This window comes from Haliotis asinina, chromosome 7, assembly GCF_037392515.1.
Source record: "Haliotis asinina isolate JCU_RB_2024 chromosome 7, JCU_Hal_asi_v2, whole genome shotgun sequence".
NCBI lineage: Eukaryota > Metazoa > Mollusca > Gastropoda > Lepetellida > Haliotidae > Haliotis > Haliotis asinina.
The window spans coordinates 63,563,654-63,591,422 of record NC_090286.1 but is presented as its reverse complement, the minus strand read 5'-3'; the positions used below and the strand labels follow the sequence as shown (position 1 = coordinate 63,591,422).

The 27,769-nt window shown below is 39.1% G+C and overlaps 1 protein-coding gene across 1 annotated transcript; it reads right to left on the bottom strand.

Moving 5' to 3' along the window:
• Nucleotides 1-1,490: 1,490 nt before the first annotated feature.
• LOC137290633 (delta(24)-sterol reductase-like) lies at nucleotides 1,491-27,769 on the bottom strand. Its single transcript, XM_067821700.1, has 8 exons — nucleotides 27,411-27,769; nucleotides 15,322-15,583; nucleotides 10,273-10,391; nucleotides 9,253-9,519; nucleotides 7,492-7,632; nucleotides 5,585-5,782; nucleotides 3,466-3,644; nucleotides 1,491-1,980 (listed from the first exon to the last, which is right to left on the bottom strand). The coding sequence occupies exons 1-8, from the start codon at nucleotides 27,651-27,653 to the stop codon at nucleotides 1,827-1,829; spliced, it is 1,563 nt and encodes a 520-aa protein (XP_067677801.1). The 5' UTR covers nucleotides 27,654-27,769; the 3' UTR covers nucleotides 1,491-1,826.

Genomic DNA, 27,769 nt, shown 5'->3' with positions numbered 1-27,769 from the left:
TTATCCAATGTATCAGTTAATTTCAGATAAGAAATACTTTTGCTTTGTGAGATTCTAGCAGCAAACTCACTAAGCAGGGATGTGGAGACCTGTGGCTGTCTGGAGGAGATCGGACATCTTCATGGAACAAGGCAGCAGCGACAATTCAGCAGCATCCTCTGATAACACCCCTACACTTTCAGTTCAACCTCACCCTCACCTCACCTTGCTCATCCTCCCCCTACCTTGCCCACCTTCATACCATTTTGACCCACCCTTCAATATTCTCTGACCTATCAACACTTTGCCTTTCCACTTCCCATTTTGCCCATCCTCTCCCCATGTTGCCTATCCTCCCCCCATGTTCCCATCCTCACCCCATGTTGCCCACCCTCTCCCCATGTTTCTCCTCCTCTCCCCATGTCGCCCATCCTCTCCCCATGTCGCCCTCACTCTCCCCATGTTGCCCCTCCTCTCCCCATGTTTCTTCACCCACCCTCTCCCCATGTCGCCCATCCTCTCCCCATGTTTCTCCTCCTCTCCCCATGTTGCCTACCCTCTCCCCATGTCGCCCACCCTCTCCCCATGTAATACATCCTCCACCCACTCTCCGTCCATTTTGCCCACTCTCAAAGTAGGGTGTTTACAAAGTGAGTTTTTTGCCCCTCGAATAGATGCCCTGGAATGCCCTTACAGCACTAACAACAGAGGATATCACAAAACAGCAACCACAAACTACACAAGGTTGTATACACTCTGGTAAATCACAAAACAAGTGAAATATAACTTAACAAGTATTACCACAAACCACAAAAGTGAAACACAGTCACAAAAATCACATTACATAGTCTCAGATATAATAAATATAATTTGGTACTTGCTATCATTTGGTGTAGGTGCATTTCAAGGTCACCTCACCAGTTCTTAAAAAATGTCTCTTTGTAAATCATATAAAGCGATATCTTGTTGAGAGACACAAGAGTAACTAGCAATGGTACAGAACTTCTATTTCTCACTTCAACATTTTTAATGCATACGCCAGTACAGATACTCAGCAGAAGCTGTTTTCCATACCACTTGCTATAAGCCAAATCAACTTGTAAATCATCAACCTACACAGTAAACTTAGCCTCAGTACTTCTTGTTACCCTCAACTAGTGAGTCTAACAAAACTTATGGGAGGTCACGTCAGGTAACCTTTGAGATTGGCCAATCAGATCACAGCTTACCAAATCGCGAAAGTGGACATTTGCACATACATTTTAAACTTTTTATCTCAAAAAGGCCCATGCCCGAATGATTCCGTATGCTATTTAGCGTATGATTGATTCCGGGTGATGCAAACAGCGCATGTTACAACCATGACAACGGTGAGTACACAGGCACTGAAAATCATGTTTTTCCCAATATTCAAGCATGTCATCTTGCGGAAATATTGGCGAATGGTAACTATGTCAACAGAAACTCCAAAGCATATATACTGCAGGTCAAATAAAGGTGTTATATGCGAATTTTTGTTTTTTGAGAGATCTGTGTCAGTAACCTGAATATTTTGTAAGTCCCTCCGATCCTAAGTAGTAGCCATTGTCTGATCGGTTAATTTATTTAACTGTTTCGCTACTGACTGGACGGTCATAGGTTGCTCAAAGGTTACCTGATGTGACTTTCTACTAGGCTTTGTTAGACTCAGTGGTGGAGTGTAACAAATAACACTGATTATGTTTACTTAGACTGTCAACCTACATATAAGTTTGTCCACAAAGACATGGGCATTAACAGTGAACTTGGACACTGAACAAGGCTATTGTATTTGCTTCCATCATTAATGCAGACAGCCAACCATGTGACTAATCACGGACTTTCCGGTTGACTTTGTCATAGACTTCAGGGAAGGCCTTCCAACAATCAAGCTTCAAACGCATCTTGTCGTAGAGGGAGTGGTCAAACATGTCGTGGAACTCCTCCCGAGAGAGGTAGGAATCTGCATACAACATCTGGAATCTGGGAGGACAAATAGCACATTGTACACTGTCTACTGTTAATCCAGGTAAACACTTCACATGTGTAGTGTGTTTGTGCAGGACCAGTCTTTCCAGTACTTAAATTGTGTAACGGTTGCATTTGTCAGTGAGGACTTACAAATGGTCATGTAAAGTTTTTCATTTTTAGTCATGTGTTCTATGAGAAAACAAGAACACCATCATTGCCACATGTGACACAAAAATCCTGAAACAGACAGAAACTGAACCAAGGGCTAACAACATCAGCTTCAGTCACACACCGTGAAGCATAACACTGTACCTAAGGTGATGATGGTAATGTGTGTTGCCAATCGACATCCAGACTTTGAGTTACCAACATACTTGCATGATTTTAAAAAATGCTTATTCTTCAACACTTAGACATTAATATGCAAATTCAGTGCATTCAGTGTATTTGCACCATCAAGGTTTATCAGTGTGCTAAATAATTTTCATTGCATACGCATGGAAGACTGCTAATTTGAGGGAAATAATCACCAAGCAGTCTAACTGCCGCCGTGTTGGGATGCTGATAAAGCATCTACTTAGGTACAATGACAACAGTGACACACAGAGTAACACACACAGTGAAACATCAGTCACACACAAAGTAACACACACAGTGAATCATCAGTCACCCACAGAGGAACACACACAGTGAAACATCAGTCACACACAGGAACACACAGTGAAACACCAGTCACACACAGAGGAACACACAGTGAAACACCAGTCACACACAGTCACCTCCATACTCTGGTGAGTCTGTTTTCCCCAGTTTGTGAGTTGTTTAATCCTGTACCCAGCAATATGAGTCAATATCAGGACCAGACAGCCTGATTGATTGACATCAGGAGCATCGGTCTACTCAACTGGGATATAATGCATTAACCTAGTCAATTAATCTGACCACTGTAAGTGACCTCCTGCAACATGCATGGTCAGTTCTACACATGTTCTACACTAGCATGGGTTGGGGAGACCAGATCAGTTAGTTATACATGTGTTCAAGTGGCTACCATCACCAGAGTGTCACAAGCAGCAAGAATCTGTTGTCAACATCGTCTGTGAACCTTCCATGCAAAGTCCTTAATCTACATCTACAATGAAAAGGAGCAGATCATTCTTTCGTTAGTCTATAAACTATTGCCTTACTGGATAATGAGTGAGTGAGTGAATTTAGTTTTACGCCACACTCAGCAATATTCCAGCTATATGGCGGCGGTCTGTAAATAATGGAGTCTGGACCACACAATCCAGTGATCAACAACATGAGCATCGATCTGCGCAATTGGGAACTGAAGACATGTGACAGCGAGTCTGACCATCCGATCCCGTTAGTCACCTCTTACAACAAGCTGAGTCGCCTTTTATGGCAAGCATGGGTTGCTGAAGGCTTATTCTACCCCGGGACCTTCATGGGTTGCCTTACTGGATAACAGACATTCATATACTCTCTACCTACCCATGGACTTTCTTGACATAGTTCTCTATTCTTCTAGTAGAAGGGATTGTACTGAAGTTTGGGTTCTTGGGGGCTCCATAGGCGCCAATGTCAACATATAGTTCATCTTCCCCACTGGAAGGGTGTACCATTCCTGGGTTATTGTACAACATGAAGGGGCACAGCCACAGTGGGTACAGCTGTCAAAACACAATATACAGTCAGTAATCCATATCATGTTCAGCTGTAGAAGATAGTCAATATACCACAGATTGTACAGCTTTAACAGAATACATAGTCAATACACCACTGCATGTACAGCTGTAAGTAGAGATGATACAGTCAATACACTACTGCATGTACAGCTGTAAGTAGAGATGATACAGTCAATACACCACTGCATGTACAGCTGTACATTGAAACAGTCAATACCACTCCATGTCCAGTTGTAAATAGTGAGGATATAGCCAATATATTACTGCATGTACAGCTCTAAGTCAAGATGATACAGTCAATACACCACTGCATGTATAGCTGTAAGTAGAGATGATACAGTCAACACACCACTGCATGTACAGCTGTACATAGATACAGTCAATACCACTCCATGTCCAGCTGTAAATAGTGAGGATATAGCCAATATATCACTGCATGTACAGCTGTAAGTCGAGATGATGTAGTCAATATACCACAGCACATACAGCTGCAACAAGTGTAGAAGTGAGCACAGTTCACTTAACCCCCCATCCCACTTTGGAAAATGATTGATATAGATATAGTGAGTGAGTGAGTGAGTGAGTGAGTTTAGTTTTACACCGCACTCAGCAATATTCCAGCTATATGGTGGCGGTCTGTAAATAATAGAGTCTGGACCAGACAATCCACTGATCAACAACATGAGCATCGATCTGCACAATTGGGAAATCAATGATGTGTGAACCAGGTCAGTGAGCCTGACCACCCGATCCCATTAGTCGCCTCTTACGACCATTCTCTTTCCACAGTGGTTACTTGTCATATCTTTCTACATAACCTCTGTTCTAATACGACCCTTTCATGGTGCGAGTATTCATGACTCGTGATTGGAGGCAAACAGATTTAGTAGTGCAATCAGCGACCTTATTTCAAAATTGATCGTTCGAAAGATCTCGGTAATTTCCGGATGCAGCGTGAAAACTAGAACCTCTTCCCAAGCGCGATACTCAGATGTTTCTTCTAGACGGAAGTCAGTCATGTCATTTTTGTTTCTCCACATTGCTTGCATTTGTCAAGTTGAATCTAAGTCGATGTAACATGTGTTCTGATTGGACAGAAAAAAAGGAAAATAAATCTGCTGCCATTTTTTGCCGCTCGGGGATTTTATTAGAGCTGCTAAATATGGACGTATTAGAACAGAGGTTCGTAGGAAGATATGACAAGTAACCCCTGTGGGAAGAGAATGCTTACGACAAGCACAGTTGCCTTTTATGGCAAGTATGGGTTGCTGAAGACCTATTCTACCCCAGGACCTTCACGGGTCTCTAATCTAGAGAAGTAGAGAAGATACAGAGATATATATCACAAAGTGAGAAAGATTGTGAAGAATCTTCACTATTTACAGTTGCAGTCATTCCATTGTTATTAAAATATTACATTCTTTTGGTGGTTCGAATGTACAATTCAACTGGGTTGCCAATAAAAATAATAATCAATGCAAACAAAAGTGACATAAACAGCAGTAACCATTAAGAGCATGACTGGCTGCTGATTGGCTGATACCAGCTATATTGTCTGTTGACTGGCTGGATAATCTTGACAAGTGTCCTGTGGATGCAATGATAACACTATGCGTTAAAGTTTCATTCAGGCTGATAACAGTTGATATGCTACTGAGGTGCACCTGACTACTCCCATTCACACCAGTGACAGATCACCTCATACACACCATGGGTGTGGAGTGACCTCACTAGTGGACACGGACCCTGTTATATACATGAGGACCATGACAGTCCAGCACACCTCATACACAGCAGATAACCCTCTCACAACATGGTTCGTATGCATGCATCATAACTAAACTAACCTCGTGGACATGGTCACAGTTATTCATACCATAATGCTAAAGGATCAGTGTAACTGTCCATGTTTAATGAGTACATACGTCGAGTTCACGGTGGAAGACAGACAGTGCGTCACCAAGGTCCTTCATTGGGATCAGCATATCCTGGATGATCTGGTACTTCTCATACATCTTCTTGATTGTCTCCCCTTGGGTGAGCTTCAGTAGCGAGATCTTTGGGGGCACCATCCATCCCAGGAGGCAACGGAACACAGGGTTGTTGCCAAACGGGATGATGTCCTGGAAAGAAAGGACATGTCAGCTCCCACTAAACCTTACATCAAATACTTTCTGTAACATACATGTAGTTTGGGTGGTTAGTAAAACAGGTTGGCAATGGTTCATATACCATATATTACCATAGATAAGCCGAACCTTAGCTTCACCCCTAAAATCAGTGTCAAGATGGTATGTTTCGTGCAAAAGCTGATTGCACCCATTGAGGAACTTTACGAAGACATTCATCTTGTGTATGCAGCATTATTTCACGTTATAACCACAAGTATACACAATGGCTGTGAAGCATGTGAACAATGTGGTAGTCTCCTACACATGCATGGGGTGTCATTATGAATCTCCTCCTACACATGCATGGGGTGTCATTATGAATCTCCTCCTACACATGCATGGGGTGTCATTATGAATCTCCTCCTACACCTGCATGGGGTGTCATTATGAATCTCCTCCTACACCTGCATGGGGTGTCATTATGAATCTCCTCCTACATGTGCATGGGGTGTCATTATGAATCTTGACGTTTTTCAGGCAGGTCGATAAATCACTGTAGACAAACTTTTTCCCGTTAATTTTCTTGCATATGTGCATGGTCAGGGTTTTCTGGGTCAAATTACACAATACTGAATGAAAATTGTAAACCTGAAATTTTCATGTCATACTCCAGTCACTTAACGTGGGATAACTGAACAAGCAGTTTTGCTTTGAATGAAATCCATGTGGTGATGCATTTTCAAAACATCCATTATTATTGTATCAATATTGATTCAATCCCATATATTTCCCTATTTCGACAATTGTATATTGAAAGTACAGTTCCCCTACTTTTTTCAAAAAGTATGGTATGATGCAATGGAATATATTCCATACCTTGAGACCGATGAAGGTCGCTTTAAGAATTAGACTTCATCAACTCATGTTTATCGTAAGAGGATTGGGTGGTCAGACTCACTGACTTGGTTGACATATGGATTCGTATCACATTGCACATATTTATGATCATGCTGTTGATCACTGGATTGTTTGGTGCAGACTCTATTATGTACAGACCGCCACCATGTAGCTGGAATATTGCTGAATGCAGCGTTAGACGACAAATTAGCTGATAACACCTTGCGTATAAAGAAAGGCTAATGCTGGACAGAATCAGAACTTGTTAAGAAGAGGTAATCCTTTTTCGTGCTTAGTAGCACAGTACGCATATGATTATCATGACAAATCTGAATTACAAACTGTTCCCCAAGATTTCAAAGCAGATATTTCAAAACTGATAAAAAGGAATTCTTACTGTGATGGATAAAACTGCTATTATTAAAACCCTCTCGTGTGTAAACTATAATATGAACTGTTAGCTATTGCCAATTGCCCACTTCCTTCTTTTAAGGTCACATACAACGTAAAACACAACTCTGCAGATTCTGATACCTTTTGGTATGCACCTAAAAATCATCAAAAATGCCAATTCAACCTATATAGTTGGAAAAATATGCGGTGAAAAAAAGCCTGCAAAATCTGACTTGAAACAATTAACTAATTTTAACCCCCGTGTGGGGGATAAGTGGTTTCAACAGCTGCACTCATAACGCAGGTACAGTGAACAGGTTCAAGGAACTTGAAACAGTATGCCTGCTGGGAGTATGAAGTTGTGAGCAGTAGTTTAATCTTAGCTGCGTACTCAAACAAGTAACAGCAAGCAAGCCAAACTTCAGAAGTACCTCAAGTTCCCAGAAGATGCTGCGGGTGTGGCGGTGATAGTAGTGGCGGAGGGGAATGTACTCAACAGCAGGACCAGTACGTAGAAACTTCTCCACGTGCTTGTAGAACCATGGCTTCCAGAAGTTGCCGATTGAGTTAATCTGAAACCAAATACACCCACTGAACACCCACTGGATAGTCTTTCTGTTTAACCACATCCACTATATTTCTCTTCACTTTGACCTACCTGGAAGGGCACATGTCAGATTACAGAAAGAACTGAGGTAACTCACTTCGGCTTTGTATTGCCCTTAAAGTCTGTACTGTGACGTTGCGATACACTATCCTGTATTGCGATATGTGTTGTTGACATTGTGAAAGAATAGCTATTGAGATCTGTCCACTTTGTAACTTTATTTTACCTTCAAACTGAATCACAGGATATGTCAGTAACCAAAGTGCCTTGTATAGTTTCTGTCAAAGTAAAGAAAGGGAAACAACCAGAACATTTTTCTGTTCATACTGTTATTTTAAAAATCTTTGCAGAGATCAACACTCACTAAAACGTTTAACTGGTCCTCCAGGCCAGTCAATTTTGTATGTAACTAATTATTCTCTTTAAAAATACCAGCCCAACACCTTACTAAAAAAAAATCTGTTTTAAAAAATTGTAACTGCTTTCCAAAGGAAAGATTTTTCATTTCACATATATGACATGTTCAACTGAAATGAGCGTACACCATGTCTCCATCAACCCAGCCATCATATGTGCGTACTTCCTTCATCGCGATAGCCTTGGCTTTTTGCCAATAATATGACACAATAAAGGGAAATGCCTAGATTTTTGAAACTGTGTATGAATAACACTTAAACAGATTTATTTGATGGCGGATTTCATTCGAAAGCTCTAATCATAATATCACAGGAACCTTGGCAGGAGTATTTTTACAGTTGTAAGAAGCGATTTTACTGGATAAAGATTAGTTTCTAAAGACGGTCTTTGGCCACAGTCTGGTATGAGGCTCATGATTGGTAAACATCATGCATGTAATCTAAGGCAATAAATCATATTACAGGAATGGATACCTTTCTCATAAATGAAAAGTTTTTGACAAATGTTTTTGGTACAATAATGCTATTCTGAACATGTTAATCAACAAATCACTATATATACGTAAATTGTGGAACATACTGGATGGCAACCTGTGACAAGTATTCTTTATGCAATTGTTTCTACATGTCTGAGAGTGAAGATCAACGCAACGAAAGCGAAGACGACACATGACTTACATAACATGATCACACGAAACGATCGAAATAGTAACATAGATGTACGTTTGACAACTTTTATGAGAACTTTTCATTCTATTCATTGGCTTATTTAAAGTTAATTATTTCCTCAAAATGTTGGTACTTTGCTATTTGACATCTTTACAGTGGACCCATTGCCAACATTTGGAAAAACTTCCACCCAGTCCCCATCCAACACCAACTTCCATACTACCTGAATATATATCTGTATCTTTTTTCTCACCATTGGAATTTAGGGTGTGTAGGGATGGAAGTCTCCCCTGGGAGGTTGAATGGGTTAAAATTGAACAAATAAATATTTGTCAGTATAATATTTCATCATAAACATATTGCGATATGCAAATGTTACAAATTCACAATGTGGTATACTTGTAATACCATGCAGCACTATAACTAATTGAATTTTGGAATCCATGTTTGTATCTGTAAGTGCCAAAGGCTCCCTCAGTGCACCATCTGAGGTGTCCTACCTTGTCCTGTTCCACATCATCTGTCATGTTGGCTGTCATGATGACCGCCTTGTCCAGGGAATACACCAAACCCTCCACAAAATCATTGCCAGACTTCTTTTTTGTTTCTTCCTGGAACTTGCGTAGCATATCCGTCTTGGTGTGGACTGGGTAGTATTCTATCTTCACATACTTCCTGGCTGGGATGATCCTAATCTCCGCAGACACAAGAAATCCCAGAGTTCCATATGACCAGGGCACAGAATAAAACAGGTCAGGGTTCTCTGTCTGGAAATGTTATTAAATTAACATCAATTAAGATTTTTTTGAGAATTTTACAGCAAAAAATACAAACTTTCAACATTTTGAGATCTTCATTATTTATGTTTTTAATTAAAGATGAAATGAAGGGTGAGCTAGTGAGGACAATGATGTCATGACTAGTGAGAGGTAAGAACAATACACCTTATGTGTTAGTATGATTAGTGAGAGGTAAGAACAATACACCTTATGTGTTATGATTAGTGAGAGGTAAGAACAATACACCTTATGTGTTATGATTAGTGAGAGGTAAAAACAATACATATATCTGGGTAAGTGGTTGTATCATATCCAGTAATAAGATATTCATTGCATCCCGAATCAGTTGTCAGTTAATATGCCAACATACAGCTACATACAGCATACTGCATAACTATCAAGGGGAAATACATGTCGTATCATCACTACACACACAACATTCAGGATATAATTGCTCCTCCATGTAATCTGATGACCTAGGCTATTGTTATCATGTACACAATCCCATCCTGCAGTCCCTGTCACATTTTACACACACAATCAGAGCATTACTATAATTACTCAGCATGTCAGCTTGTTTGTCACAAATAATGTCTTTGTTAAGTGGCCAACAAATATGTATTTCAATATTTCATAACAAAATATATTTTAATCCTTTAATGTTCACATTGAACATACAGGATCTTTAAAGCATATTATTAACAAAGTGTTATATTTTCTTTGATGCAGTTTATTTATTACCTTTGAACATTTGACAACACTCCCATCTGCTACTACCAGTTCAAAGGACTCGCAGCAGTGCTGGAACAGGCCGTACTTGTGGGATGACGTCTCGATGCCTACACCCATGATCAGTCCGCCTGTATCAACACATTGATGTGATCAGTGTGGAACATCAACATGTCAATAATCCATGTGTTATGTACATATTTATTCACGAAGTAATGCTGCAAGCAGCATAATAATGCATGTAAACGTGTTTCTGGCAAAGTCCAGTTACATCACAATCCTTGAGCTACAGATCCTGAACGAGTCAAAATGCAAAAGATATGAGATGTTGCAGCATTACAGAAGAAAGGATGTCAAACTATGAATAAGTCATTTAGACCATACATATATTCTATATCATATATCTGTAAAAAATCACGACTAAAAAACTGAAACTACCTAAAAATGATGATTGAAATTACCATACTTTTAGTTTCACACAAAATTATTTCATAATTTTATGTGCAAATTGATCTCAAGCTTTCATAAGAAAAGCTGACAGATGTCTGTAGTTGGACTGATAAATGTGTGCACCACAAAAACTCTTGCTCAATGTAAAGCCAAACAGTGTGTAAGCCATTAACTTTATTTAGCAGATATACTGTGTTAATGAGCAGAGTCAACGCTACATCTGTTGAGCAGATAATTGAGCATGTGGATATTCTAGAAACAATTCTCAGACTGGGAGAAAAGTTGGACACAGTACACGTTGTCTTAGAAACTTTTGTGTCCTATGCACTTGCCCTGAACATACATGTTGTCCAACTCTGGGAAATATTCAAATCTACTAAACAGTTGCTGCAAAGAAGGAAACAGGAGAATGGCGGCCATCAATACAAATGGATATCTCACTACTCAACTCACGAAGTGACAAAAACCATGCTCCAGCAGAACTGACAGTGACACTGGTTATAATATGTTGGGGTGACTCATGAGAACCTCCTCCAAATCCTGCATCTCCTTCAACCCCTGCATAACTCTTCAACCCCTCATCCCTCTTTAACCCCTCATCCCTCTTTAACCCCTCATCCCTCTTTAACCCCTTCAACCCCTGCATCCCCTCTTCAACCCCTGGATCCCTTTCCAACTCCTGCATCCCTTTTTCAACACCTCATCCCTCTAATACCTTCAACCCCAGCATCTCCCTTTAAACCCCATATCTCCCCCCCCCCTCTTCAGCCCCTGCACCCCCTGCATCACCTCTTAAACCCCTGTATAACTCTTTAACTCCCTGTATCCTCCTTTAACCACATCAATCCCTGCATCCCCTCTTCAAACCCTGCATCCCCCCTGAATCAGCCAACCACATAAAACACAGCACATTTCACGCCTATGTTCAGATATAGGACAACATGAAAGTACTGAGAAAGGTAAACTTTAAAACCTCCATATCAGATTTACAGCACTACTGATCGATAGCCATAATCAGTTTGTGCCAACTATGCCCTAATCATTTCATTCATATCCTTCTCTGTTGTTAAAGTTTATCCAAGGTTGAGCTTATCAAGGCAAGCACCTAATACTCTTGCCTGGCCCACACTTCACAGGCATGTGCACACATGAGATATCAAACCACACTTCACACAGATAGGATACCTGGTTCTGAATGGATAGACACCTAGTATTTTTATCGCAGCGCATGCACAACAGACCATACTCTGACATTAAATATATACTGGTGTACTGGTGAAAGACTGATGTCTACCTCATCATGACAATAAATGTAGTCACTGGGTACTGGAAAAAGATAATACCATTCGGATAAAGTTTGTGAGATCGTTCCTGTAGAAATTTACTTTGATCAATGATGTCCATTGGGTAATCAACAGAAAAATGTCCACAGTTATACAAGCATGGTACCACTCAAGCAAGTTGCTGCCCATAACCTCCTAGATCTTACCACGAAAAAATACACTAGACTCATGATGTTTGTGTTTTTCACAGATTATAAGACTGATAGTAACAATTTCATCGGGTATATAATTTCATAGTAATTATTTTTTAAAACATTTTAGAAATTGTATGGGTGAAGGAAAACCAAGTTCTATGGATAGTCAACTTTTTTATTGTAACGAGTGCGGTGTTTTGGTGTAGGTACTAACACAGACAGTGGCTACACCAAAACGTCACACTCATTGCAATAAAGAAGTTGACTATCCATAGAACTTGGCTTTCCTTCTTGACTAATCAAGCTATGTTTTCTTCCAATACGTCCAGCCATGGCAATCAGTTGTAACAAGGAGGTGTACTTATAGTTACCAATAACTTTTTCATACATATCTAGTAAACACAACAACTAAAATAACATGTTCTTGGAATAAAAAATTTGTTTGAGTCCATGCATGGTTTTGTTGTTTGTTTGTTGGTGGTTTAAGGCCAAACTGAGCAACACATGACTGAGCCTGTACAAGACAATTCAATTATTAACGTTATGGGCTTCGAAATATGAAACTGGGAAACCATGACAGGAGGGCGAACCGCCAGGTCACCTATTACAAGGGTCATGTGACGAAGAGCAATTATACCCTGGTCATTCATCCGCAGGAGGCAATGAGTGAGTGAGTGAGTTTACTTTCATGCCTCACTCAGTAATATTCCAGCTATATGGTGGCAGTCTGTAAACAATCGAGTCTGGACCGGACAATCCAGTTATCAACAACAGGAGCATCGGCCTCCACAATTGAACACAGATGACATGTCAGTGAGCCTGACCACCCGATCCTGTTAGTCGCCTCCTACGACAAGCATACTTGCCTGTTGTGGCAAGCCTGGGTTACTGAAGACCTATTCTACCCTGGACCTACACGGGTCTCATCAAACGATGGGGAAGTTTTGTAGTTACAGCTTTGGCTTGTGACACCATAGGCCCAGGTTTGATTCCCTACATGGGAACAATGTGTGAATCCCATTTCTAGTGTTCCCAGTCATGATATTGCTGAAATATTGCTATTAGCAGTGTAAAAACTCGCTCACTCACTCACTCACGTGACCATGCATCACTAACTACACTACGATCCGGGTGATACACAGTCCGTAACATGGATAATGATAATGCATGCACGTAGACACACTGCACCCATACACAGATTGCTCCCCAGTACAGAGTCCAACTACCCAACACTATATGGAAAGGAGGCCTATGAATACAGTTGCCCACAATCTCAAAGTCGGTCAGTGAACCAAGGTGACACTAAAGTAGTATCACATATCTCCTGAACTAAACTAGTATCACATGGATACTGACCTGCAGTAATATCATATGGCTATTGAACCCTAAGTTGCTATCATATGGTCACTGAACCAATTTGTTATCATATGGCTACTTAACTAAGTTGATATTATATGGTTATTAACCAAGGTGATATATGGCTTCTGAACCAAGGTGATATATGGCTACTGAACCAAGGTGATTTATGGCTACTGAACCAAGGTAATATCATATGGCCTCTGAACCAAGGTGATATCATATGGCTTCTGAACCAAGGTGATATCATGGCTTCTGAACCAAGGTGATATCATGGCTTCTGAACCAAGGTAAAATATGACTACTGAACCAAGGTGATATCATATGGCTACTGAACCAAGGTGATATATAGCTACTGAACCAAGTTGATATCATATGGCTACTGAACCAAGGTGATATGTGCAACAATATGGCCTACTGTACATGGGACAACATGAAGCGCTGCCAGGTGCCCACATTCTGGTTGTATTGATGGTACAACAACACTCAAGGCAGATAACCCTTGTTGTAGGACACAACAAAGATTTCCATTGACTTTTCCCCTGACTTGAAAAAGGGCAACTATTCCCTCTAAATCTCCTCCTGCCCCTGCCAGTCCTACAGCTATAATAGCCATGACTACTCAGTCAGCTTAGCAACTCTTGAAGAAAAAGGACTCTTTTCAACAAACCAGGCAGTCAACACCATACATTCTCTGAAGACTGTTTCTGCAATATCAAGGCACCAATTAATCAAACATATTCTTTCGGAGTGACAACCAAACACATTGACTACTGGGCTGCCTGGCAGTCACACTTACTTTGTGAAAACGCTATCCCTGTCAAATTCTGTTCATCATGAGATTTGACATTTGAGACCTATAATCAAGCAGCATGACCAAATCATTCCAGAATTAGAAAAGAGTAGTAACCTCGCCATGAGACATATATTTGTCTCATATGAATCTAACCATCAGTATCAGCAAAATCATCATGCTGTCTTCTTCACAACAAAAACATATAGCACACAGTGGGAATCCAGGCAAAAATGGTTCCAGTCTCTACATACAAAGGAAGCTGCTTGATCTTACAAAGAATCACTTTAATTTGCCAAGAGGGTTTTCATATGAAGAGCTCCTCCACACCGCAGATATGGATACCAGCCAACCTGCATCTGACAACTGGCGTTCAGTGTAGACCTGTCTACATCATGGGAGCTTTAATGAAAACATTTCCCTTTGTGACATTAATTCATTAGCAGTGAACTTGATTAATTAGTTAATGTAAATTGATGTCTTAATGACTGATCTACTGCAACTTTAAGTATAACTTAAAAATCATAAAAAATATATAATTTCAAAATCGATATGATAAATTGGTGTTTTTACATGTGACGTCAACATTATTGTCCTAATCATATAACTCCTTATTATATACATTTACAAATCTATACTAGAACCACTGAAAACAGTTTGTTTGTTTGTTTGTTTGTTAGTTTCTTTGTTGTTTCAACACCACTCTTACCAATATTCCTGTTTTATGGCAGTGGTCACTAAATAATCCTGACTGGACCAGACAATCCAGTGATTAACATTTTGAACATCAGTCTACTCCGTGTCACGCGATGTGTCAGCCAAGTCCGTGAGCCTCACCAACTGATCCAGTTTGTTGTCTGTTACAACAAGGATGGGTTATTGAAGACCAGTTGTAACCCTGGCAGGGGTCTGGACAAAACAATCCTGCTGGTGATAGCTTGGCATGGTACAGGCTCTAACTGTGATCCCCCTGTTACCAACTTACCCACAGTGAGATCATCCAGCTCAGGTAAGACTGGTAGAGTCCATCCAAGGGGGTTGAGGAAGGCTGTCACCTGACCCATGCTAGCCAATGGCTCAACACGAACAACCCTACGTTCTGTATCAATATTGAGAATGTCGATGAGGTTGACTTCAATGTTGCGGAGTTTTTTCTTGTATAGACCCCGTCTGAAGCTGACATTGGACCATCCTGGTCTGGCTGTACACATTGGGGTGAGAGCGCCATCGTCACGCCACTTCCTCACCTGTAGACACAACATGTCGCAATAGGTTAAACAATGTAACATCATACCAGAAAGAAAGACTGCCAACAATTTTTTTAAACACATCCATGAACACATAAAAAAATATAGTGAAATATGCCTGTAACATTTCTTTCACTGTAGTTTATATGTAATTTAGTCAACATTTACCCATTGAGCAATATACTGAACGAGTGAGTTTTATGATGCTTTCAGCAATTTTCCAGCATTGTCATGGTAGGGGATGACAGGTGTGGGCATCAATAAATCAGGTATAGGAATCATTTATAGATACATGCATCTCAACATAAAGGTTATCATTCATCTGATACTCCTTGCCAAGAAACCATTGTGTTCATGTAGAATAAATAAAAAACTAACAAATATGCATGGTTGCCTTAAGTGATTTATGTAAACTTTAACTACAAAGTATAAATGTTACTCATTACTATTACTATTGCAACCGTAGCTTTACATGAGCTGCATATTTGCATATATTACAACAATATGACACACTCGCACGTGTATTAATCTCTATATATTACATCAGAGTATGACACACTCGCTCGTGTATTAATCTCTATATATTACACCAGTGTATGACACACTCGCTCGTGTATTAATCTCTATATATTACACCGGTGTATGACACACTCGCTCGTGTATTAATCTCTATATATTACACCAGTGTATGACACACTCGCTCGTGTATTAATCTCTATATATTACACCAGTGTATGACACACTCGCTCGTGTATTAATCTCTATATATTACACCGGTGTATGAAATAAGGCAGGTTGAATTTCTGATGGATGGTCTAAATTTACAACTAGCCAGCCCAAAGGTCTGGTTAAAATATTTAAATGGTCCACACATCAGAGTAAATGTACCTTGGTGTCTGGTCTGGTTAAATCCATTTTGGGCTGGTAACGTCTGGCTGGGTCTCTGGTAAATTTCATACACTAATGACACTCAGCTAAATACTACAACCACGTAAGTTCAAAGTGCTTGCATACGAACATACATACAACACATGATAAGATAAAAGTGCTTGCATACGAACATACATACAACACATGATAAGATAAAAGTGCTTGCATACGAACATACATACAACACATGATAAGATAAAAGTGCTTGCATACGAACATACATACGACACATGATAAGATAAAAGTGCTTGCATACAAACATACATACGACACATGATAAGATAAAAGTGCTTGCATACGAACATACATACGACACATGATAAGATAAAAGTGCTTGCATACGAACATACATACGACACATGATAAGATAAAAGTGCTTGCATACGAACATACATACGACACATGATAAGATAAAAGTGCTTGCATACGAACATACATACGACACATGATAAGATAAAAGTGCTTGCATACGAACATACATACGACACATGATAAGATAAAAGTGCTTGCATACGAACATACATACGACACATGATAAGATAAAAGTGCTTGCATACGAACACACATACGACACATGATAAGATAAAAGTGCTTGCATACGAACACACATACGACACATGATAAGATAAAAGTGCTTGCATACGAACACACATACGACACATGATAAGATAAAAGTGCTTGCATACGAACACACATACAACACATGATAAGATAAAAGTGCTTGCATACGAACACACATACAACACATGATAAGATAAAAGTGCTTGCATACGAACACACATACAACACATAAGATAAAAGTGCTTGCATACGAACACACATACAACACATGATAAGATAAAAGTGCTTGCATACGAACACACATACAACACATAAGATAAAAGTGCTTGCATACGAACATACATACAACACATGATAAGATAAAAGTGCTTGCATACGAACATACATACAACACGATAAGATAAAAGTGCTTGCATACGAACATACATACAACACATGATAAGATAAAAGTGCTTGCATACGAACATACATACGACACATGATAAGATAAAAGTGCTTGCATACGAACATACATACAACACATGATAAGATAAAAGTGCTTGCATACGAACATACATACAACACATGATAAGATAAAAGTGCTTGCATACGAACATACATACAACACATGATAAGATAAAAGTGCTTGCATACGAACATACATACAACACATGATAAGATAAAAGTGCTTGCATAGGAACATACATACAACACATGATAAGATAAAAGTGCTTGCATACGAACATACATACAACACATGATAAGATAAAAGGACCATAACACCAATAACAATAACACGCCTTTTTAGTCTGTATGCCTGAATGTCCATGTACTGAATGCAGCGTCACATACTCATGGACTGTCGTTAATGGAATAATTAACATTCACTGCATCAGCTTGTGGCAGTGGATGATTCTGTGCTGGAGCGGTAAGCACATTGCTCCCACTATATAATTACCAAAAACAATTCTATGATTGTTTGGTTTTATCACATTCATCCCAATTTCAAATAACGCTAATCATATTGTTAAATATGAAAACAGAAAAGAACTGGCTGGTCACATATTTATCAAGATTTTTACTCTATCATATTTCCAGAAAGGGAAAAACCATAATTAATGAGTTGTCAGTCACAGCAGTTTCTACAGGTGTATGCCAGGTGTATGCCAGGTGTATGCCAGGTGTATGCCAGGTGTATGCCTAGGCCTGCATGGCTGCTCAAACCACAATGATGGTGACATGTTACAAGGGTCACTAACTGAACTTTCATACTGCAGTTTTATGCTAACTCAGAACCACTTTGCCACAAAAGGTCACTTAATTTGATCAGTAAAGTATCTAACTCTCGAGCAACAATATATTCACATTCAGAAGCCCTTCAGAACCCCAATGGGACACACTGACATTAATGATGGATAACAATATATGGATGAACAACTTCTTTATGGCTGTGAGAGTGACTATTCGGTGTTGGTTCTAACACCGTTGTAGGTATAGGTTCTACATCGAAACCTCTCTCTCACAGACAGTAAAGAAGTTGGTCATCAATATACTGCTGTCCTCAGTGAGCCACACTCTAAATGCCTCTCACAGAAGACGACTTAGCAGTGGAAATATCTGGCTGTGATATTCAAGAAGATCGTCTCCAACACAGCAGTGTCTACAACACACTAAACTGTTCAGCCACAAGATCAAGGAGATCATCTCCAACACAGCAGTGTCTACAAAACACTAAACTGTTCAGCCACAAGATCAAGGAAATCAAGTACTAATGGAATCTACAAGTATTTCCAGATAACAGAGCCCAGATTATCATGGTCCTTTTCCATAAGTTAACTGATTACCAAAGTCCAGTCTCCAACCCTGCTGAATTTGACTGTAATTATGTACTAACAAGTCTAGTATAATCCAATCAAAACTCACAACCTTCTCATAAAAAACAAAACAATTGTGCACATTTCTGTCATCTGCGGAATATACAGGGTATGTATGTCACCAACTGAAATTTTGAAAATTTTGGTTTGGACTTGAGAAACAGGGGAGTAGCTACCATTATAAAAATAACCCTGGCTTACACATAATTTTTGTTCAATTTCTTTTTCTAATTCTTGCCAAACATACCTACAATCATGCTGTGGGAACATCTAATCTCTCTGTAAATCATATTTGGCCTAAGTGGTAGAACTCGGTGAACATGGAGACTTAGCAATAGCTAATTTCCTCTTGAGATATACCTGTTACATACAACGATCCCATAATCGATTCATGTTTAATCATCATGTCCTCGACTCAAGAAGCCTGTACACAGACATCAGTTTCTGCTGTGATATTTGATAGTTATTTCCTGATGACTGATGACATATTACTTTAACATTTCACTGTCATGAAAGAATCATATGATTTAACATGTTCAGGTGGGGTCAATCTTTTTTCTTGTTTTTCGGAACTGCTGGTTGTATTTTTTCATGAGTAAGAAAAAAAATAAAAAATTGTGTTCCCTGCTAAAAAAATAACATCCTCAATGGCCAAAAATGCAAACTTACAAGGCAATGTTTTGGAGGCTTTTTGCTCCATAAACATTTAATAAACTGCCAGAAGGAAAATATTTTCAGCATTTAGATGGAATATTACTTTGACAGGTAATCTTATTTTTATGATTTTCCCATCATGCCTTTAGGTTTTCTGAGGACAAAAATCTGTAAAACAAGAAAAAAAATTGGCCTGGCCTTAACAGGAAAATATTGATATGCTATTTTCAAATTAAATAAATTAGCATCAAAGTAAATGTCATTCTGTTTTACTCATGTAAATTGTTACATAATAAAGAAACAACAACCGTTTCTCAATACTCATCATGAAGATGTTGGGGTAGGGGAGGGGGTGTGTGGGAGGGGGTGTGTGGGCTGTTAGCCGGTACATGATCAACATCAGAACAAAAATAACACTACCAAGACTTGACAAATCTATGACTAACATCCCATGATAACAAAGACATGGCAAGTAGCTACTATCAAGAAAACTTATCAAATAAAACCTCAAGAAGGAAGCCAATCTCTGTTGGAGTCTCACTTTAAGATTCTACTTGATTCATGAGGCTCTTCTCAGACAGCATCCTTCCTATCATTAACAGTCTTAGCTATCAATAGTTTGTCCTTTTAAACCACGGCAAAGGTCATCTAGATATCTAACAATCTTCACTTTGAAGTGTGACATTGCCGAAACATTGATGTGTGACTCAAATGGCGACTTCTTTTGACGGTTAATTCAAAGTTGGATACCAGATAGGCCAATTAGTGTCCATTTTACAGTCTATCTGTACCTGGTATCAACCTGACCTGAAGTCGACCAATCTCAACCTCAACTCAACCTAACTGAGTCCACGCCAACCACAGTCAAAAACTGTCATCATGTTCCCAGTTGCTTCATCAGAGTCAAGCAGCTGTCAGTGGTGGCACACCCTCTCAACACCAACCTGCTGCCACCCTGAAGTCCACCCTATGCTTAGCAGTCTGCACCCAAATTCTAAGCAGTCTTAACTTCTCAGGGCTCACCAGGTTTACGTCAAGGTTCATCATGGTGAATCTACTATGTTTCAAACATCAAATTGAATGGGTACCAGTAACTTATACAACCTGGAAAACAAGGGTATACGCAGAAGAAAAATGGAATTCATGTCAAGAACCAGTCGTGCCAGTTGAATAGACATGGTCGAAATTAGGTCGATGTACACGTCGAGTACAAGTGTAGGTTGTTAAGTTTAGGTCGTGTGTAAGTCTTCTCAATCTGACTGACCTGAGTTGACATAGGTCGACTGAAACTGAAATTGAACTGAGATTACGAAGTCATTTTGAGACTGACTCAGGACAAGATACCCCTAAATCGAGACAGATCAAGCAGTTTGTGAGGTCCTCTGGGACAGCATTATTAAATGTTACCAACATGTCACCACTCTGGTCATACCTTACATGTCATCACTCTGGTCATACCTTACATGTCACCACTCTGGTCATACCTTACATGTCACCACTCTGGTCATACCTTACATGTCACCACTCTGGTCATACCTTACATGTCACCACTCTGGTCATACCTTACATGTCATCACTTGGGTCATGCCTTACATGTCACCACTTTGGTCATACCTTACATGTCATCACTTGGGTCATTCCTTACATGTCACCACTCTGGTCATACCTTACATGTCATCACTCTGGTCATACCTTACATGTCATCACTTGGGTCATGCCTTACATGTCATCACTTGGGTCATGCCTTACAAGTCACCACTCTGGTCATACCTTAAATATGCCTTAAGCATGTGTTGCTCTATTAGTTGCTGCACATTCCAAACTGATTACAAACTGAAGAGAATGGCAAGCTAATGGCTATAGATAGTTGGGTTTTTTTCACAATTATGACTGACACAAGACACATCTTGAAAATAGATCCGAACATTTTGAACAAATTGGAATTTCAGCTTCATTGGTCTGGTAGTTTGAGAAATCAGTTGCAACAAACAACACCCTATTACATAGTTCACTTGACTTTCAGTCAGATGAGAACATCCACCTCATCTAGAGATGATAGAACATCCACCTGTAATAGATACAGGAATTTTCAATATCAAAACAACATTCAATCTGCATGTACATACACAGATATGAGACATTTCCTTGAGTGTCCATAATTTAGGGTCCATAATATGTAGGTCAGGAAATGGTCTCAGGTAAAAACTGCAATCCTTCACTGATAGCAAATTCTTAATATTTACTTTTTTCTCTGGGTGAAACAAAGTACACATTCGCAGGTTACATGTGACATGAGAGGTGACACCTAAGGTGTGACCCCAATGGTGACCAATAACATAAACAAATGTTTTTCATGTAAAACATTCCAGCAGAACACTCTGCAAGCATGTTACAACTGAGCAACATTGTATTAACATGTACACATAACACATCCAGAGGCAAACTGTAGCTGGTGATATTCCTTGTTTATCAAACCCTGTCTGGGGAATCACTGCTGTGATAATGAGACAACTGATATTTTATCAAAAATCAAAGGATCATCTCCCATCCTACCATTATGCAATCTGCATTGCCTCAAAGAGCATTGAAACTTACACCTGGACAGATGATATAATATTTAAGGTATTATAGATTTCTTCAGCTCTGTATTTAACAGTGTACCATCTCTTTCAACTCTGTTAAATAAGGCATGTTAAAAAAATACATTAAAAACCTCATGTTTTTGTCCTCATTTGGCTCCCTATTAACTTTAAAAAGTTGCAGTCTATATATTTCCAGATATTTGTTAACGGGAAACAGCTGTGTCAGGCCATAATAACTGCCTAATAACTATTCTAGAAATTAAATTAGTTTCAACAATGATCGAACTATGTTCTCCACTGTTTTATCTCTGACAAAATTAATCAATATGGTCTTAATATGCATCTCCACTGTGAAAGTGATAAGTGTGAATGTGTTATTCATGACACCGCCCACCACACCCTTTACTAAACTCTGTGGGTGTTTACAAAATCAAATACAGTGTACCAGATCTGCAGTCGCAGCTGTTGCACAAAAGGTATGACACAGCAGGTACACCACAGTACAATGTCTACATCATCTAGATAGGTTTGAGACGCAATGTTGAGCCAAACTAGTGTTGAAATGTGGAGCAGTGGCAAATCTATCAGTCTGTAGTAGTAGTGTGTATACTTTATTTATGCAACAGATCTATTAATAGTCAGAACAGTGATGGAGTTGTTGGTGAGAATGCCCAGTAACCATTATGTCTGTATATGTAAAGAATAGTTCAGTTTTTTAATTAAGATAATAATGAACATCCGTGCTTGCTCACCCATACTGAAACCTGCAAGTTGGCCATCTCCCCACCTTGACAGGCAGTACAGAAAACCTGTCACTGTTGCTCCAATATCAAAATACGTAATATGTCAACAGGTCATTGTGTGCAGGCGTATTTTAGTGTAAATAATATTATTTTAATTAGGGCTCCTTGCTGCTAAGCAGGAGACCTATTGTAATCGTTCGTGTTTTTATTATTATTATTATTATTCCGCCGGATTTTGTACCAGAGCTACAAAGAGCACCAGTGGACAGAATCGCTTGAAAAAAATCAGGCAGATGCCCATCGAGGTGTAGATATTCCCCATTAAAATCTCAAGGCTGTAGGCCCAATAGCAAAGGGGAGATAAATCAAAATCAATTTATGTTTTTCAATTTCAACTTCAAATATCTCCAAAACTACAGATGCTACGAGTTCCAGATTTCTTGAGCAGATGCGCAATCAAAGTGTCTAGAATTTCGCCTCGACGGGTCGAGTCGCTAAAATGCACCGTTTGGCCGCTATTTTGGATTCCAGTTTTTGGTGCTGTTTTTCAAGCAAAATCCCGAGTGCTTTGCTCTCAAAATCTGCTGCACTCAAACTGCAAGAGCTACGGCTTTCAAACTTTCGGCTTTCTGGCTATCTTATCAAGTTGAGTCGCTGAAATGCACCCTCTGTCGGCTAGTGCCTCTACTAAAAGATCAAAATGACATTTGAGACGTGCCCCAAATGAAAGCTAAAGAGTGTGAAACAAATTCGGTCACAGCTTCAGACAGCCAACAGCGGTAATCATGCAAAATTGTTTGAAAGATTGTACCAGTTATGGTAAGCAATACTGGCCCTCAAAACCCACAAGTGTCGGCAGATTAAGGAAATAGGCACTTCTTTATATCACCGACGGCCCAGGGATACGCGAGGGAATGTTTGTGAAGTTCCAGGAGATTACCCTCAGTAAGCATGTGACGAATATAGCCGCTTCTTCAATCACTCTACCGAGTTGTTTCATGGTTACAAGTTAGAGGACTGCACACCACCACTCACCATAGTCTGCATGTTCAAAGTTGAGTAACATATGTATAAATATATGTACGTAATAGCAATTCCGATAATTAATGTGTGAATGGGCTGATACGCCATCAGTTTAATGAGTGGGCCCTTTCCGATGCGCAGTTGGTGTAATCAGGGAGCCTATATAGAGCGTTATTGTAGTGTGTCCCTGGTGTGATCGCTAATACACTCGGAAAAGTATGGAAATAAACTACTTACCCCTCATTTAAAAAAAAGAGACAATGGTCATGTTTGTAACTGATTTTTGCAATTTAAATAGTTTCAAACCTTTACTGGTACCAATCCCTCAAGCTTCCTAAATGCCGTCTCAGTAGTTGTACATTTCATGTCTATTCTTATCCGACGCATGATTTTGCATGTATTCCTCGTGCAGGCACATGCTTTTCTCCTCTCATAGTGTGGTGGTATCGCCGAATTGGCGATATGTTTGAGTACTTTATGCACATAAAATATGCTGGATAAAGTTTAAAATGGTACAAACATTGTGATTACTGACAGTTATATGTGATTCACAACTTGTCAAGTACGTTTTGGCATGCAATGCAGATGAAGAGTATAACAATGTAATGTTTGGAAAAGAGCTAGTAATTATAAGTTTTGAATGCTTTAGAAACAAACTAATCAGCAGATATTAGTAACCGAGCAGATTCATACATCAATCAGTTTTATGAAATAAACAGGAGCAGTTCAATTGACACATTTATATGAAAATGTGTATGAATCTTGTATTGACTCGAAGGTTAACACTTGTGTTGTTTGTGCTCACTTCTTAGTTTGGGCCACGATTCATGCTTCATCATTGTTTTGGACACGTTGGAGTGTGGTCAATTGTACCTGGGTAATATTTCCAAATAGTTACATAGTCAAGTCCTGCTTCTTCCGGTAATAACTGTCGCTGCTTGAGTTGTCAAACGGGCTAATAGAATTACCCCTGATAACAATATTCCACTGACATCCTAAACTGTATATGAAGGATAAACTGTCGTTACATTTTCTTAGAAAGTGACCAAATGTATATTTGGTCATGGGTATTATAAACCAAACTTTCTTAGTAACACATCTATGTTGAAGCTGACCGCAGCTGTTACAGATGCAGAGGAGCTACACGGAGAAGAGCTTTAAACATCAGTTTCTGGAAGCCTTATAAGATCGGCGTAATATACTTATATCTGCATGTTCCTTTCATCAATCTTGCTGCTCAGTTCTGTACCTTCTGAAGGCAGGCACAGTAAATTGATCCAGACAGCAATGAATTACAATAATCAAGCCATAATGTCACAAAAGCATGGACAAGTGTCTTAGCTTCCACAATGGACACATACCACTTGATTTCGATGGTAATTCGCAGGAGGTAGAAAGTAACTGTGCTTCATGTACTGTATACAAGATGGCATCCAATAAAAGGCGCTCGTCACTGAAGCTGATATCACTGGCCTGTACCTGAGAGACAACTCTGTATCATCTACTTATTAGGGAAACTTGTTCTGTTGATAAATGTTCTACTTTTGCGATTGTTTGAACAAAGATTCCTTTTCTTTTCAGATTCATGATACCTAAGTGACATTTTCCAATCTAAAAAAAAAATGTTTTGAGAACAGCTTCTAGAAACTTCCAGTAGTTCCAGTAAAAGAGCATTCGACTATTAGTGATATCATTCATATTAACTAACCATTACTACTTTCACCATTAACATGTGAGTTAGAAACAGATGAGTTGTATTAAACGCACGGAGCCCTCATCGTTGCTTGCAACTATATTTTTATTCTCTTAATTATTATCCTTCTCTCCTTTTCAGCTGTATTATTATTATTAGGCAGGTTAAAGGTTAAGCTTTAGAGCCTGGCAACACTGACTAATTGCCCAGGCCATGACGCTTCTCAGTCAGGCGCAGTCTCACTAATTCCTTGCACAATCACACACATTCCGCACTGAATCTTTGCCAGCTAAAGACAGCTACACAGACAGTGTAAGATTAAGGTTAGTATTCATTTACTTAAAGTAATATTGCATTTAATCCTTGCAGTATGTATTTAATAAAAGTATGTCTCTTTACTATCATTCAAATAAACATTACATTGTATAGTATGTAAAGTGCGCTATACGTAATTACCTTTTCCTATCTTAAGCTACAAACATGAATAAGTATTACTAACATATTCTTATGTTTACTATCCTTTCACTTTATGTGTGAGATGAGAGAATGTGTTTTAATATAAGCTGCTATGTTTTAACTATGATAAATATAAATGTAGCTATCCATGTGTGGAAGTAGTTTTATGTTCCTGAATGTATTCCTAGCTCTACTCCACATTACATTGTATATTACTTATCATTTAATAATATTTTTGACAGATAAGTCCCTGTCCGTAATACTGGTGTTGTGCCCGATTGCGTACACCCTCATACCACCCACTGGGTATGTATATATACTTATTTTATATCGCTAGTGCATATAGTATCATCATGCAATGAATGAAGAATCATGTATATGTAATTATCATTACAATTTGCATAATGAGAAAATATAATTCCAGTATTCTACATGTGCAATAAGTAATGTTACTAATGCATTCTTGGCAATTATCTCTATGTATTTACCTATCTAAGGAATAAATAAGTTTATTATATTCCTGTATGAATCATGTGTGATACATGGTATACTATTGTGTTTATTAATACAGGGTGACGCTTGCCAATTATATTCTCCGGGCGGAAATAAACAGCCTCACATCCAGCAGAGTGTTGGTAGTTGTTTTACCCCACACTGTCCCTGTTATAATTGTTTTCAGGATAATATCTGGTACCAACTATAAAATTAAATCAGTTTCTGCTATTTCCAGATATCAGCCAGTACCTACATAATCCAAAAACACATATTGAGTACTTTTTCAATATTGTATTGATTAATTCATATTCTTAAATACTTCAGTATATTTCATCAAAAATATTAACTGAAATACAGCCAAGGAGAATTTCCATTGCCATTTACATAAGCCAGTGGAAAATAACTGAACAAAATTGGACGTCAGCTGATAATACGCTTCCTTGATCTCATTGCCACAGAAAATGCATATTCATACATTCTTATGATTACAGACCACGGAGCCTGTACACACAAATAACTACATAAAACACTGCTAGGCAGTGGTGTGCATGCGTCTACTGTAGCCGACTAACGGATGTCAATCAACTGTAAGCGCTGGTAATTTAAAACGGTACTCATACGCTTTTAACGGGAAAATATGTACGTAAGTTAAAAATGCGTAAAAAAAATAACGACTGAGTCATCGAGTATGTTTAACATTTCCAAACATGCTACAAGGATAGAATGTTAAACTTGACAGCGCTATTGACAGGTCTTGTACCGGCTGCAAGGAACACCACACAACACGAATGCCATTGAAATAGTGATATATATTCACGCATGCACGTGCAAACCTACCTGTCTCTGCACGTGCTGAACCTTTTGATCGTGCTTCTTCGGTGCTGAGTTTAACTGGAAGACGAGCCAATTCCTAAGGTACATGACAATATCGTAAATCACAGAGACGGGCAGGAGAAACAAACATACAAATACCCATCGATAGTGAATTAAAATATATTCTAGCCCTCTGTATTTCACCCAGGATAACGAAAGCAAGGCAGGAACTGCCAAATACATGATGAAGTTAAGGGGCAAATCCATGTCTGCCTCTTCGCAGTACCCCGTGCAAATGACCGAGACGTAAGTGAGGATCAGGGTCACAGATGCCTTTACTGGTCTGACGATGTTTTCACCTGCCAATCACGCGGTTGCAATAT

What these genes read in the sequence shown, in the direction of transcription:
- LOC137290633 (XM_067821700.1), bottom strand. Translation starts at nt 27,653, where the DNA reads ATGGATTTGCCCCTTAACTTCATCATGTATTTGGCAGTTCCTGCCTTG. An exon ending in TCTTCCACCGTGAACTCGAC is followed by an intron (nt 3,645 to 5,584) that starts GTATGTACTCAT and finishes GTGTTTTGACAG; the next exon opens with CTGTACCCACTGTGGCTGTG. An exon ending in TATGTCAAGAAAGTCCATGG is followed by an intron (nt 1,981 to 3,465) that starts GTAGGTAGAGAG and finishes TTGTCCTCCCAG; the next exon opens with ATTCCAGATGTTGTATGCAG.